At 48.4% G+C, this 13487-nt stretch overlaps 1 protein-coding gene across 1 annotated transcript in view; it reads right to left on the minus strand.

The window, feature by feature from the left end:
* Positions 1 to 3088: 3088 nt before the first annotated feature.
* The window catches only part of FBXL7 (F-box and leucine rich repeat protein 7), a 387677-nt gene continuing 377278 nt past the window's right edge, over positions 3089 to 13487 (minus strand). Inside the window, exons 3-4 of the mRNA XM_049648763.1 lie at positions 12474 to 13085; positions 3089 to 3992 (exon numbers count right to left, since the gene is read on the minus strand). Of these exons, the coding sequence (XP_049504720.1) occupies positions 3256 to 3992; positions 12474 to 13085 (1349 nt within the window). The 3' untranslated portion in view covers positions 3089 to 3255. The remainder of the gene's footprint in view (positions 3993 to 12473; positions 13086 to 13487) is intronic.

Raw genomic sequence — 13487 nt, forward strand, 5'->3', positions numbered from 1 at the left:
AGCATAATTTTGAAGATTACTCCAGTGTTTGCATTAGGGCCAGGGGAAGCACATTCAGGTCCACAGTTACTTATCCACAATTCTGAAATCTGGAAATCTCTGAAAGAATAGATTTTTTTTCCATTGTGTTTGGTGCAAATTAATTTGGTGACAGAATCTGACCTGAATGGATGCAAGGCTCTTTATAGTCTCTAATAATCTTACACAGTGTGACTATTTGTACCTATTGCTAACATGTTTGACTAATGTTTGACTAAGGGTGCTGTTCTAGACTCTGCTAGAGGTATTTCAAAATACACCACAGGTAGCTTCCTAAAATATAAAAAAAAATTATGAATTCCAAAATACATCTGACTCCAAGAGTTTGGGTTAAGGAACTGAAGACCTGAACCAAACTGTGAAGGTAATGATTTTTCACCCGCTTCCTAATTTTCAGCCACAGTCACTGAACCAAGGGAAATGACAAAATGCAACTTTAAGTGGACAAGAGCTGCAGTGACCTGACTTGCTCTCTACTTCAGAAGAGAGCTTGCTCGCCCTTGGATGTCCCTCTCTGAACACCATGTTCCTCTGGCCAGGGTATTAAATGAGGCTTAACCCAATTACCAACATATTGCTTTATTTCTTGGTGGTAGTAAATTAAGGCTTTCTAGAGTCATACAGCACGCAGTGATTGAACATTAGAAATAAAAAAACAACAATGAGCATTCATTTTCGCAGAGGCAGGAAGGAAGCAATGTTTTAAAACAGAGAGATTTCCTAGTGAGGCCTTTTGCTTGGTCTCTAAAAATCTGCTGAGCTGTTTCCCCAGTGACCTCTGCCATAGATTCCCACCCCAAGTGGAGGCAAAGCGGATGAAGAGAAGACGGGGAAAAGGGAGAGACGGGGAAAGACAGCATGTGCTGGGCAATGAATGTAGAGGTCACCTTTGACTCATGTTTGGAAGACAGTTTAGGTGATGCGGTCAGGTGATGGTGATAAAGGTATTTTTAATGGGACACCTATTCTCTGGTTCAGGGAGCCATTTTGGATCTCTCTTCTCATTCTGGGAGTATGAAAATACCACTTGGAAGACCCCGGTGCCAAGGGGTAGGGACAATCCTTTGTTGGCTCTCAAATTCTGAAATTTTAGACAGTCACAGAGCAGGGGAATGCTACCTTCAACCTCATCCATGACTCTAAACCCTGTGCTATCGCCAGGATACTATTCCCAGCCAAGCAATTCATTTTCCCCCGTGGCACGTAGTATCGATTGCACACTAAGTTGTTGGCGATGTTGACTGCAGAGGAGGTGATGTCATATGACGCACGAGAGAAACCCCCTGGGCAGGTGCCACGTCACTCTATCTTTTCCTTCCCAACATAAGACAAAGAAACACAGTGAGCCTATGGTGGGAGTGCAGCTGTTGACTTGCGTGTGGGCTCGATGTGAAACAAATTCCATACACCTGGCTTGGAGATGCAGAGGTTCTGGGTTGGGGCGATGGACCCTTTGAGAAAGAAATGGCTGAGTACTTGAATAGTGTTGAAGGAGAGTGGTGGCTAGAGAATAATCTGGGAAAAGTCATGTGTGGATTAACCAAAGGCAACTAAATTTCATGAAAATGAGCAGCGGACTTTTCTTCTGGCATCCTGATCTCACACGCATGAAGCTAGCAAATGGATCACCATCCAAATAGGGCCATTTAAAGTTCCTATTTGGCAATAATTTTAACGTTCTATTCCAAGGGCCTGGTTGGTGGACCGGCGCCTGAGTTGTATCAACTTCCTTCTTGCATTTGCCTGACATTTTTGAGTGAACAGTATTTAAACACCTGAAAGTCTGTTGTGCATTCTTGGACAGAGAACATTTAGAGAGCCATGGGAGAAGGCACCCGAGGTGGCAAATCTGCACCGTTAAACACTTACGACTTAACCCCAACAGGCTTCATGCGATGATGTCTGGATGCCCAAAGAAATAAATAGATGAGAAAGGTCGAAATGTGATCTGAATGACAAAGAACCAACAGGCCTGTTCCTGCCAGCTGCCGGGCAGACCTGCCTGATGCAGGCCACAGGTGCACTGAGAGGGACTGGAAAAACCTTGGAAGACATGCGTTCTCTTGGGCCTCCCTTGTTAATTAAAAATCGTGAGGGTCCTTCCTCCTATTTGAAAACACTCAGCAAGATCACCTTGACTGGGGATATGGGCTGTGCTGTGCGTAGGGATCCCATTGCCTCCACAAGATGGCGTGGGATGCACCGATGTGGGAAGCCCTTGTCACAGAAACGATCCACCTAGGGGGACAGGGAAGGTGCCCAAGAGACTCACCCACCAAAATAAACAGGGGTGGAGTGACATTCGGATTGGAGCGAAGGAACTACAGGGCATTCACGCTGGCACTTCTGAATCTCCTGAAAGCACCCTCCAAAACCAATACTCTTGGAAGAGGTGGATGCCTCCTACGGTCCAGGCCAGAGTGCTCCTGTTTATTGACATTTCTGTCTCCTCAGTTCTAAAATGGGAAGGGAGCGGATCTTGGGGCAGGGGTGGCCTCTGCTTCAGTGCTGGAAGCTGAAGCCCAGAGAGGTCAAGTGGTTTGCCCAAGGTCACACAGCTATTTAGCGGCAGAGCTGGGGGGAAGAATGCAGCCCCCACTCCCTCTCCCTCCCCTGCACCGTGCTGCCTGGACAAGTGGTTCTTTAGAAAAGGGTCGTTAGCACTTTGTATATACCACTTTGTATATTCTTTAAGGAGAATCTGCCTGGGTGTGGGATTGATGGGTAGGGCTTAGGCCAATGAAGCAGTTTAAGGGGGAGGAGGTCCGGAGAGCATCACTATTCGAAGGATTTGTGGCTGCTGCTGGCGAGGGCGGGGTGGGGGTGGAGGCGGGGGCGCAGGGGGTGCGCGTGGAAGCCTGGGAGGTGGCCAGGGGCGGAGAGACAGAGAAAAGAGGCGTCCTCCAACACTCCGCCGCCAGCTTGCCGAGGCACACCTTTCGGGAGACGAGACGCTGCCTCGGCATGACCCGACCACACAACCGGTTCGCTGTCAACAGAAATTCGTGCCCCTCCCCCCGCTCCCCCGGGCTCTCCCCCCCCCCTTCCTTCCCTTGACCCCTGTGGGCCCGCCAGACATAGGGAGAAAGAAAAGCCGGATGCCTAAGAACCTTCCAGGAAGAAAGAGCCGTTACGAGCGAGCGGCGGTCGGTGCTTACATACGCTGCTTTCTAGAAAGGGGTTCGTGGGGGTCCGTGCGGCGCGCGCCACGCGCGCTCAGAAGAAGGCGGGGTTGGTGTGCTCGATGACGCAGCGCTTGCAGTGGCGCTTCACGAAGCGCAGGGCCTCCACGGACACCTCGCAGTCCTGGACGTTGAGCATCTGCAGGTCGAAGCAGTTGGCCGCCACGATCTGCAGGCCCTGGCCCGTGATGCTCTCGCAGGACTTGAGGCTGAGCCGCTTGAGGTTGAAGCAGTTCAGGGCCAGGCACTCCAGGCCCGTGTCGGACACCAGCGGGCACTTGCCGATGTCCAGGGACTTGAGCTTGGCGCAGTTCTTGGCGAGGTACTCCACGCCGTGGTCCGTGAGGCCCTCGCAGCCCCGGGCGTTGAGGTAGCGCAGCTTGCCGCAGTACTTGGCCACGTAGCGGATGCCCACGTCGGTGACGCGGCCGCAGTGGGCGATGCTGAGGTACCGCAGGCGCGACTCCAGCTTGGCGATCTCGCGCAGGCCGAAGTCGCTGACGAAGCGGCAGTCGCTGACGCTCAGCTCCTTGATGGAGGCGCAGTAGACCATCAAGTAGCGCAGGCCCTCGTCGGTGAGGCGCACGCAGCGGCGCAGGTACAGGTGGGTGAGCTGCGTGCAGTGCGCGGCGATCGTGTGCAGGCCCTCGTCCTCCAGCACGAAGCAGTCCGTCATGTCCAGGTAGCGGATGGAAATCTGTTTGCCGTGCAAGGGGGACAGTTTAATGGAGGCCTCCCGGGTCAAGCTGATGCAGGTCACTTTGGAGCACCCTGCACGGAGAGACAGAACACACGCTCAGAGAACCTCCGGGAAGGCGGGGGGGGGGGGGGGGGGGGGGGGAGCCCCGATCCCCTCCGCGAAGGAGGGGTACCGTCGCGGGGTCCTGCTGCCCCGCCCCGCCAACGTGCGCGGCCCCGGCGTTACCCTTTCCCTCTTGTGGCCCCCGCGGAGAAGGGAAAGCAAGAACCGGTCCTGCGTGTTTATCTGATCGGGTAACAACTTCGGTTATCTGGGTTGCAGAGGCTTCCCGGGCTTTTGAGTCGGAAAACTGCGCTTTGAATTCCACATCCACCACCAGTTGCCGGATGTTGGGCCAATCAGTCCTTCCTGTGTCTTAAAATGAGGGGTGATCGCTTAAAAGGAGCACTTCCTTTGTCTTAAAAGGGGGAATGATCCCGTTCCCTGAAAGGTGGCTGTGAAGAATAAAGGAGACCCTGCTTGTAAAACATCTTGCCCTGGCCCAGGAACGTTCCGGAAGCTCCCTAAGGGCCGCTTCTCACCCTGCAGTGGTCTGGTAGCTCTGTGGTCAAAGAGGTAAGGTAATGCAAGAAGGGTTGGCCATGGTCTAGGGTTGGCCATGGTCTAGGGTTGGCAGAAAGAGCGCTGGCTTGGGAGGCACAGCTGGTTCAGGTCTGCCTTTTTATGGCCCCAGGCAGGACGCCTAACTTCTGTGTCTCAAGGTTCTCCTCTATGCAACGAGCATGAGTAGCTGGTGTGCCTCTACTGTTGGGATATATTGAGGATTCAGTGAGATGATGGGTACAGAGGTACTTGGAAACTCCAGGGAAATACACATAATTATTAATCTGAGATAAGGTGGCCACCTGGAGACTCAATTCAACCCTCTTTGGTCCAAGAACAACTGTGTCACCTGGATTATTGCTCTAGCGACTCAATCAGTATCCCTGCCCCGTCCTTACTCCCAACTTTATCCTCAGAGCTGCTCTCCTGAAAAACAGAACTGGAATCATGTCACTTTTCTCAAAGCCTCTGGATACCACCCATGGCACTCCATGTGTGAAACCTCAAGTCTGAGGGGGCCTCTGAGGACCGGCACCGCTGTGCTCTCTGACGTCATCTCTTTCCCCACTCCTCTGACTCCACTGGCCTCCTTGCTGGTTCCCAGATACCTCCAGGTGCCTTTGGGCCTCAATGTCTATGCATTGTACCGTGCTTCCCCGGTTGCCCCGTGGGCCATCCCCACTCTCTTGGGTCTCTGAGCAAATGTCCAACTTATTGGCCAACTCTTCCCCAATCACCCTGTATCAAGTGGTACCCCCGGCTTGACTCCCACTTATTTTCAACACTTTTCATCACTTTGTGGCACGATGCATTTATTGGTTCATTTATGTATTTGCTGTCCTCACTCTGCAATATAAGTTCCCGAGGAAAGGGATTCTGGGCTGTTCACTGCTGTACCCCTCATCCCTGGTTCATAGCTGCTGTTCACTAAGTATCTGTTGAATGAATGAATGAGTGAATTATAGAGCGAAGAGAACCTTCTATAGGAAGATCAGAGAGGACAACTGATTTTACTTGTTTGTAGACAACAAATATTGATTTCTCACAGTTTGGAGGCTGGGAAGTCTAAGATCAAGGTGCCAGCCAATTCAGTTCCTGATTCCTGATGAGAACCCTCTTGTAGACAGCTGCATTCTTGCTGTATCCTCACACTGTAGAGAGAAGAGCAAGTTCTCTGATCCTGTCATAGGGGCTCTTCCCTCATGACCTCACCTAAACCTAATTACTTCTGAAAGGCCCCACCTCTTAATACCATCACACCATGGGTTAGGGTTTCCACATGGATTTGGGGGAGACAGGCATTCAGTCCATAACACTTCCTTCTTCTTCCCACATGCTAGGCAGACCTTTCCCCTCAGGCCAGGGCTTTCATATCAGAAATGTCTCTAGCAGATGGAAATTAGGGATAAAGCATGCCCAGCACACGGGAGGCCCACCCCCATCAAATGGGGGGGGGGGTGGGACGAGGAGTTTTCTCTCTGTAGTTAAGGATGCACAAAATATATGACTTCACCCCTTGGCCCCTGAAGCCTATATGAGTCTCTAGGAAATACTTGCGGACCTTGGTCTAGAGTTACTTCTGCCCCACTTAGATAGGATAATTTAAATTCAAACATTTAAATGTCCTCAAGACTTTGACCATGGCTGATGTATATTTATACTGCAAAACAGTTGTCTATTTTACAATGAATTATAATGCCTCTTATTTGTATTACATTATGAAGTTTACAGAATGCTTTTATGGACATTTTCTTACCTGATTCCTAATCCATTTTACTGATGAGGAAATTAATGCTTAGGAAGATTTTTGTGTTTTGTTTTTTTTTTTTTTAGACCTAGAAATCCCTTTAATACTCTGTCCTTCCTCACACGATTGGAAGATGTCTTTAGCTATCTCCCTAAATCTAGCTATTCTTACCCTAAGAATATGTGTATAAATTATACATTGTATACATCATATACTGTATATAATCATATATGAAATACGAATTTCAATATATATTTCAGTTCACTATATATTAATATATAAATATATATAATATACTGTATATACAAATATACTATACATAAAAACATACAGTAATATACATATTTTACATATGTATACATATGTATTATACACTTTATGTGTATATATATATATATATATACACACACACACTTTATGTAGTGGGATGAAATATCTATCCATACACATTGATTTATGTTATATATTGATGGCACACCATTTATATTTATATAAAGACTGTACTGTAATATTTATATAAAGACTATACTGTAATATTACATATACATATATATATTACAGTATAGTTTTATGTATGTAAAATATGTATATTACAGTATAGTTTTAGTATATAAATATAAATGGTGTGCCATCAATATGTAACATAAATCAATGTGTATGGATAGATATTTCATCCCACTACATAAAGTGTATATACATTTTCCATTTTCTCTGTGCTCATCCTGAATCCTTCTGGCAATTCCAAAGCCAGGTGCTTCACCTCAGGCACCTCCGTGCTCTGGCTGCTCAAGCAATACCCAAGCTCCCAAGTGGTGACATAATAGTGCTAATGGGGACTTTCCTCCCACGTCTTGGCAGGCTGCCCAGGAAACTCTTATAAAATTCAGGCCCTGGGAGTAATGAGGTTCAAAAGCCAAGTGCTACCAAGTCAAAGAATTTCAGGAAGGAGTAAAGCATACAGTCCAATGCTGGAGAACAAAGCTGTGACTCGTCACAGGCTGTCCACTCTGCTCCAGTAGCCTCTGTGGTTTTGCAGAAGGTGGTTCAGCTTCTGCTTTGAAAGTTGTTCCTTTCAGTTTCAACTTCGGCTTTGAAATCGTCCTTTGTTTTGAGTTTCTTTTTTTGTTAGAACAACTGTAATCCTGTTTCTATGGAATTTCTATGTCCACAGTAGTGGTTTTCCCATCTGTGATGCCTGTGAAGGCACTTTGGTTTTCAAGATCATACGACAACCTTTGTTCCTAAACTCTTAGTTCTGGTTTCTTATTTATTTATTTATCTTAAATATCTAGTAAAATCCGATGCACTCCAGGAAGGACAGTGTGTTTGATTCAGGGAAATGCATGCCTTGTGTTTGAAACTGAGTCCCCAATTTAATGAAATACTGGTTACGCTCAGTTTTGGTGGAAGATGCTACTTTGATATGCTTGTATTGTTTTAGAGCAGTAATTTTAAATTTAAGCTTCGGTCTTAATTCCTACAGGCTTGTTAGGTTTGGCTTGAGAAGAAAATAAATTGGTCCGTGGCTGAGTAGGTAGTATCTGTGATTAGTTCATGCATTGATACATTACAGAGGTGCAGACCACCTTAGAAATCCTCCCAATTAACCTTTACTTTTTTAAAGATGAGGTATCTCACACTCAGTAATATTATGGGACTTGTACAGCCAGACTAGGGAACGTTTCCTGATCCAGGGCTTCAGTTATAGGAGAGGAGGTAAGAAATGACGAGGATATGGCGGGCAGCTGATGAACCGCATGAGAGATTTACTGTACCTGTGTCGGCACGAAGTGAACATTTAGATACCGAGGACTCAGGAGTCTTGGAAGCAGTGATTATCTATAAGGGGATTCTTGACCGAGCGGAGCAGTTTGGTTACATAATATGGAGCTCAGGTAGTAAGTAACAGCACGAGCAAATATGAGAGACAAGAAAGCAGGGGGGCAGAGGGGTTGTGACGAGTTTCCACAGGGTGGAATGCAGGGTTTCTGGAACGATTTGATGGGAACTAAGATAGGAATGGTCCACTGGGATCAGATTATGGGGCCTGCCCTAATACTCAGGGTAAGGAGTATGGATAGTACTCAGTGGGAAATGAACAATATAGGTTGAACAGATCTCTGGCGTTTCTTCAGTTAGTTCCAGATTTGGTTCTCCTTTCACAAATATAATCTTCGTTAACACTTCCTCTCGTTATTGGGGTAATACCTCTACCTTCTCTGGGATATAAGATGGCGAAGTCAACATAGACCAAGTACTGACTTCCAAGCATGTTTATAACAATGACAATCCGAAAACAATGACAACAGTCATGACTTAGTGCATGCCTGCTACACGGTTTGGAGCAGAGCATACATGTTTATTTGATACTTAAATATTTAATATTTATGTTAACCATTGATATTTATTAATCTCCCAACCAAACCACTTCTCCTGATAAGGAAGTTTTAGCCACTGTAGCTTCCTAAATGCGTGTTTAGAGTATTAACCAATGGCAATTTTGTCTGAACCTTTTAGAAGTCAAGATGACCACTGAAGACTTTGACACACATAAGTTCACATAACTGTGGTATCCTCGAGTGCAAAGACAGAACATGCCTCATTTTTGCCCTCATAAAGCTTATAATGAATTGAGAGAAAGGACTCTGGGAATATACAAATACTCAATTGCAAAACCCAGTGATGCTTTACCTGCCTGTACTCAAAAGGCAAAGAGCTGGGAGGAAACTTAACTTGCTGGGGGTCAGGCAGGGAAGGCTTTCCTTAGGGGATACTTGGATTAGAGCTTGACCAATGAGAAGGCTGTTAAGAGGGTTGTTGGGGAGGGACAGATGAGGGAACAGCATGTAAGCCAGAGAGGTGTCCACACACCCCAGTGTGCACAGATGTGATGTGTTTGGAGAAACGTGCACACGTGTATAGAGCCAATGGCTCCATAGAGGGGAGCACTGAGTGGAAAAAGTGACATGCGAACCTAGTGCAGCTCATGAAGGGCCGTATACGCTTTGCTGCAGAACTTGAATTCTTCCTGGAGGTTATGGGGAGCAACTGGAAATTTTATGCAGGAAAATGTATGGTTTGACTTGCTGTCTGAAGAAAAGTCCCGCTGGAGGTTGGTTGTGTGGAGGGTCGGTTGATCGGGTTGAGATGAACGTAAGGAGAATGGCTAGTGAATCATGCATCATGGCAGCAGGTAGAGGAGAGGGGAGAGAATCAAGGTACTGGGCAAGTAGAAACACCTGCACAGGATTCTACTGGTTCTGTGTATAAGATCAGGAAAAGAAAAGCAAGGAGGACTCCCAGGTCTCCAGTTGGAAGAGGACCCTTTGAAGCAATTTCATCTGCAATAATTACGCGGTTTTACACTTTGAAAATTGCCTGGCTTTACCACATTCCATTGACGTTCAAAGATATTATTAATGGTGACAGTTAATTTTATGTGTCAACGTGAGTAGATGACAAGGTGCCGAGACACGTGGCGCAACGTTTCTGGGGGTACCTGTGAACCCGTTTCTGGGTAACATTACCATCTGAATCAGTGGACTCAGTAAGGCAGACTGCCCTCCCCAGTGTGGATGGGCATCGTGCAATCTGTTGAGGGCCTGAACAGGCCAAAAGGTGGAGGAATGGAGAATTCTGTCTCTGCTTTCACTGTTTGAACTGACACATGGGTCTCCTCCTGCTTTCGAGCTGAGACTCATACCATCAGCAGTCCTGGTTCTCAGGCTTGTGGACTTGGACTGAACTGTTCTCTTCCAGTTTCCAGTTCTCTTGGGTCTCCAGCTTGCAGATGGCAGATAGATCTCTTTGCACGCACACACACACACACACACACACTCTGTTTCTTTGAAGAACCCAGACTAAATATTAATACAAGGTAATACGTGATCATGACAAAACCCTACAGCTAGTTATAGTCAGTTTCAATGACTGGAAAAGATAGCTTTTAAGGTGGGCACACTAGGTTCAAGGAAGGCAGTCTCACATCCTCTCGGGGAATTAAGCTCTAGATCAGGGATGAATCTTGCGAAGTCAAGTTTACTGCCAACGAGAAGGTCAACTTGAAAACCAAAGGGAACAAGGCATAGGGAAATTACCTCTGGCAGCCCTCTGGCTTCTCCCGGTATCAACATAATGTTGCCAGATTCCCTCAAAACTGGAGGGCACCATTTGGACACCCCCCCCCCCCCAGCTGGAATTCTGTGCTCTTAACTTGGTGAGTTAGAGATTCCCTTGTGTATATAATCACCACACAGATCACAGGGGGTCACAGAGAGGGCATGTGAGAAAGCCACAAATATATTAGGCTCTGCAAATTAGGGTGAGACAGAAGGAGGGCATCATGGCTTACGTAATGGTTAGTCAAAAGGGCGAAGCAGGGTCCACTCACTCAGTTAGAAGCCCAGGAATTTCCATTCCCAAAGTAGTTTCCACATTTCTGAATTTCAAAAGGACTCCAAAAGAGAGGGCACAATTTGCAGCCTGGATGAAGGGTGCATGGGAACTCCTTTAACAAAGATGGGGATTCCAAAAACAAGGCCTTCTCTAATCTGATTTTCGAAAAGAAAAGGAAACGAGGTGTCTAAAAACCAGGCTCACAATGTTCAGAATCTTAGCATGTTAAAGAAGCCAATTCCTCACTTTTTTTTTTTTTAACTGAAGAGGAAACACATCGAGAGAAAGCTGTGAACTGTCCCAAATCACAGAGTTTTGAAACCAGTCTCCATCACATCACAATGCGTTCTCTTTCCAGAATTCCTTGGAGGAAAAATGTAAGAAAACCTCTTTGTTTCCTGCCTCTTTATGCCCGCAGCTGCTCATGACTAACTGAACGTACGGTTACTATGGTTTTGTCCTGAAGCCAGCTGAAGGAGGGGAGAAACGAGTTGCTTTCCAGCAAGGGAAAGAATCTGCGAAAAATAATTGACTGTCATCTGAAATATTTTCAGATGTCGGCTTTTGAAAGAGAGAGCAAGCTCAGAGAGTGGACTTTTCCTTCAGATTTTGTTGGAGGGTCTCATTTCCCTCAGATGCTTGTAAATCCCAAGTTCTGTTTATTTGCCTGTCACCGTGGTTTTTACTGCTTGACCCCTCCCCAACCATCCCTGAGGTTGTGGCTCAGGCTGTTCGTTTCTTTAACTCCCTGATGCATCTTAACACATTTCAGCCTCTCAAATGTTGGCCTTTTGACTGGGCAGTGAAGGAGATAAAGAAAGGCTGTCAGTCCGGCTGGATCCACGTCTGGCACCAAAGTGTGAGTCTGGGTTTTAATTCTTCCTGCCGGAGAGAGGTTTTCGAGCAAAGCAACCATGCTGGGATTTCCTTCAATTTTAAAAAGATCTAAAGGCTTCCCTCGATGGGCCTGATTCTTGCACTACGTAATTGAGAATGCTGCGTAAAAAATATATATATACAAAATCAACCCAAGGGTGAGGAGAGTGGAGGTGAAATATAAGGAGACACTTGGACAGGATGGATTTTCCCCGGTGTCTGCAAGATGGCAGGCAATTCTGAGCACAGCCCAGAGCACAGAGTCAGCTCAGACACAGCTTTTGGGCTCCGTGGAACAATAACAGTTTAGACGCAGGGTGGTGTCTAAACTGCCTGTGTCGGAGTTAGTTACTTGGTTCCCATTTCTGTGGTTGCTCTGACATTAAGTGACAGCCATGGGGAGGAAGGGCGTTATTTAAAAGTCAGACTAACTTAACGGCCAGACAAAACGGTGACACTAGTGCCTTTAAGAAGTTGGCATTGTCTGGGGCACCTGGGTGGCTCAGTCGGTGAAGCGTCCGACTTTTAGCTCAGTTCATGATCTCGTAGTTCGTGGGTTCGAGCCCCGCGTCGGGCTCCGTGCTGACAGCTCGGAGCCTGGAGCCTGCATCAGATTCTGTGTCTCCCTCTCTCTGCCCCTCCCCTGCTCATGCTCTCCTCTCTCTCTCTCAAATAAATAAACATTAAAAAATTAAAAAAAAAAAAAAAAAAAAGAAGAAGTTGGCATTGTTTGACGAAAGGGAGACCTCTGGTCTCCTGGGGTCCTGATTACATAGAGACAGTTTCTCCGGAAACGTCAGCCTCCCTGCTGCCCACCCTCCGTCCCTGCTGGCTATCAGGGAGGGGACCTCCTCCAGGCAGCGGTGTCCCTCTCCCGCTTCGGGACGGTGCACCGGAGGGCCCCACCGACGGGAGGTCAGCTGCCGTTTACCTGACACATCCAGGTGCTCCAGGTTGGGGCACAGGGACACCACGTCGAAGACCGCCTCGTTGGAGATGTTGTAACAGCCCGAGACCTCCAGGCGCCGCAGTTCCGGGCAGCACTGGGCGATGGTGTAAAGCCCTCGGTCCGTGAGCCGCCTGCAGCCACTGACAGTTACGGTTTCCAGCATGAGACAGACGTTGGGCGTGTCCTGGCAGAGCCTGCGGGTCAGCACCTTGAGGGCGCGGTCCACGTTGATGGTCTCGCCCGTCAGGCGGATAGTCCTCCAGAGCCGCGGGTCCCAGGCCAGGTTGTACCAGCGGCGGCACACGCGCGCGCAGCGGCACAGCTGGTTGGTGGGCAGGAAGGAGAAGATCTGCACCATGGCCTGGTCCGGGAGGCGCTCGATGCTGGCCTGCTCCTTCTGGGGTCGGGAGGCGAGCCGGATGAGCGGGTGGGTGAGGCGGGTCGGGGGCGGGGAGTGGACCATGGCCACCGTCTCCCCGGTGATGGACGACGACGAGGTGGACGAGCCCCTTCCATTCTGAAATCCGGGCAGGGTCGGTGGACATATCAGGGCCGGGCTGGGCGTGCTCAGGGTGCGCATGCTCAGGTCGGAGTCTGGCAAAGGACAGAGAGCAAAGGGTTAAGGGTGGCCGCAGCGGAGCCCCGGGAAGGAGGCCGACGCCGCCGTCACACGCATTCCACTGGTAACCCTTCCTGGGCATCCATCCCCCCGGCCGCATCCATCACCGGAAGCAGCAGCACGTGCACGTTTCACCCAACCCTCCATCATCTCCAGGAGGGGCGGGCAACCTTCTCCGGGAAGGACCAGGTATGGGCACTGCGGGCCACACGGCAGCTGTCTCTGTTGCCATCAGTCAGCCGCGCCACCGTGGTGCCAAGGCCGCCACAAACCGTCCGTAAACAAACGGCGGCGGCCGCTTCAATGACACTTGTTCTATCAAAACAGACCAGCCGGGCTCTTCCCGAGGGCCACGGCTCGCTGACTTCTGATCTACG

This window comes from Panthera uncia (assembly GCF_023721935.1).
Source record: "Panthera uncia isolate 11264 chromosome A1 unlocalized genomic scaffold, Puncia_PCG_1.0 HiC_scaffold_17, whole genome shotgun sequence".
NCBI classification, from domain to species: domain Eukaryota; kingdom Metazoa; phylum Chordata; class Mammalia; order Carnivora; family Felidae; genus Panthera; species Panthera uncia.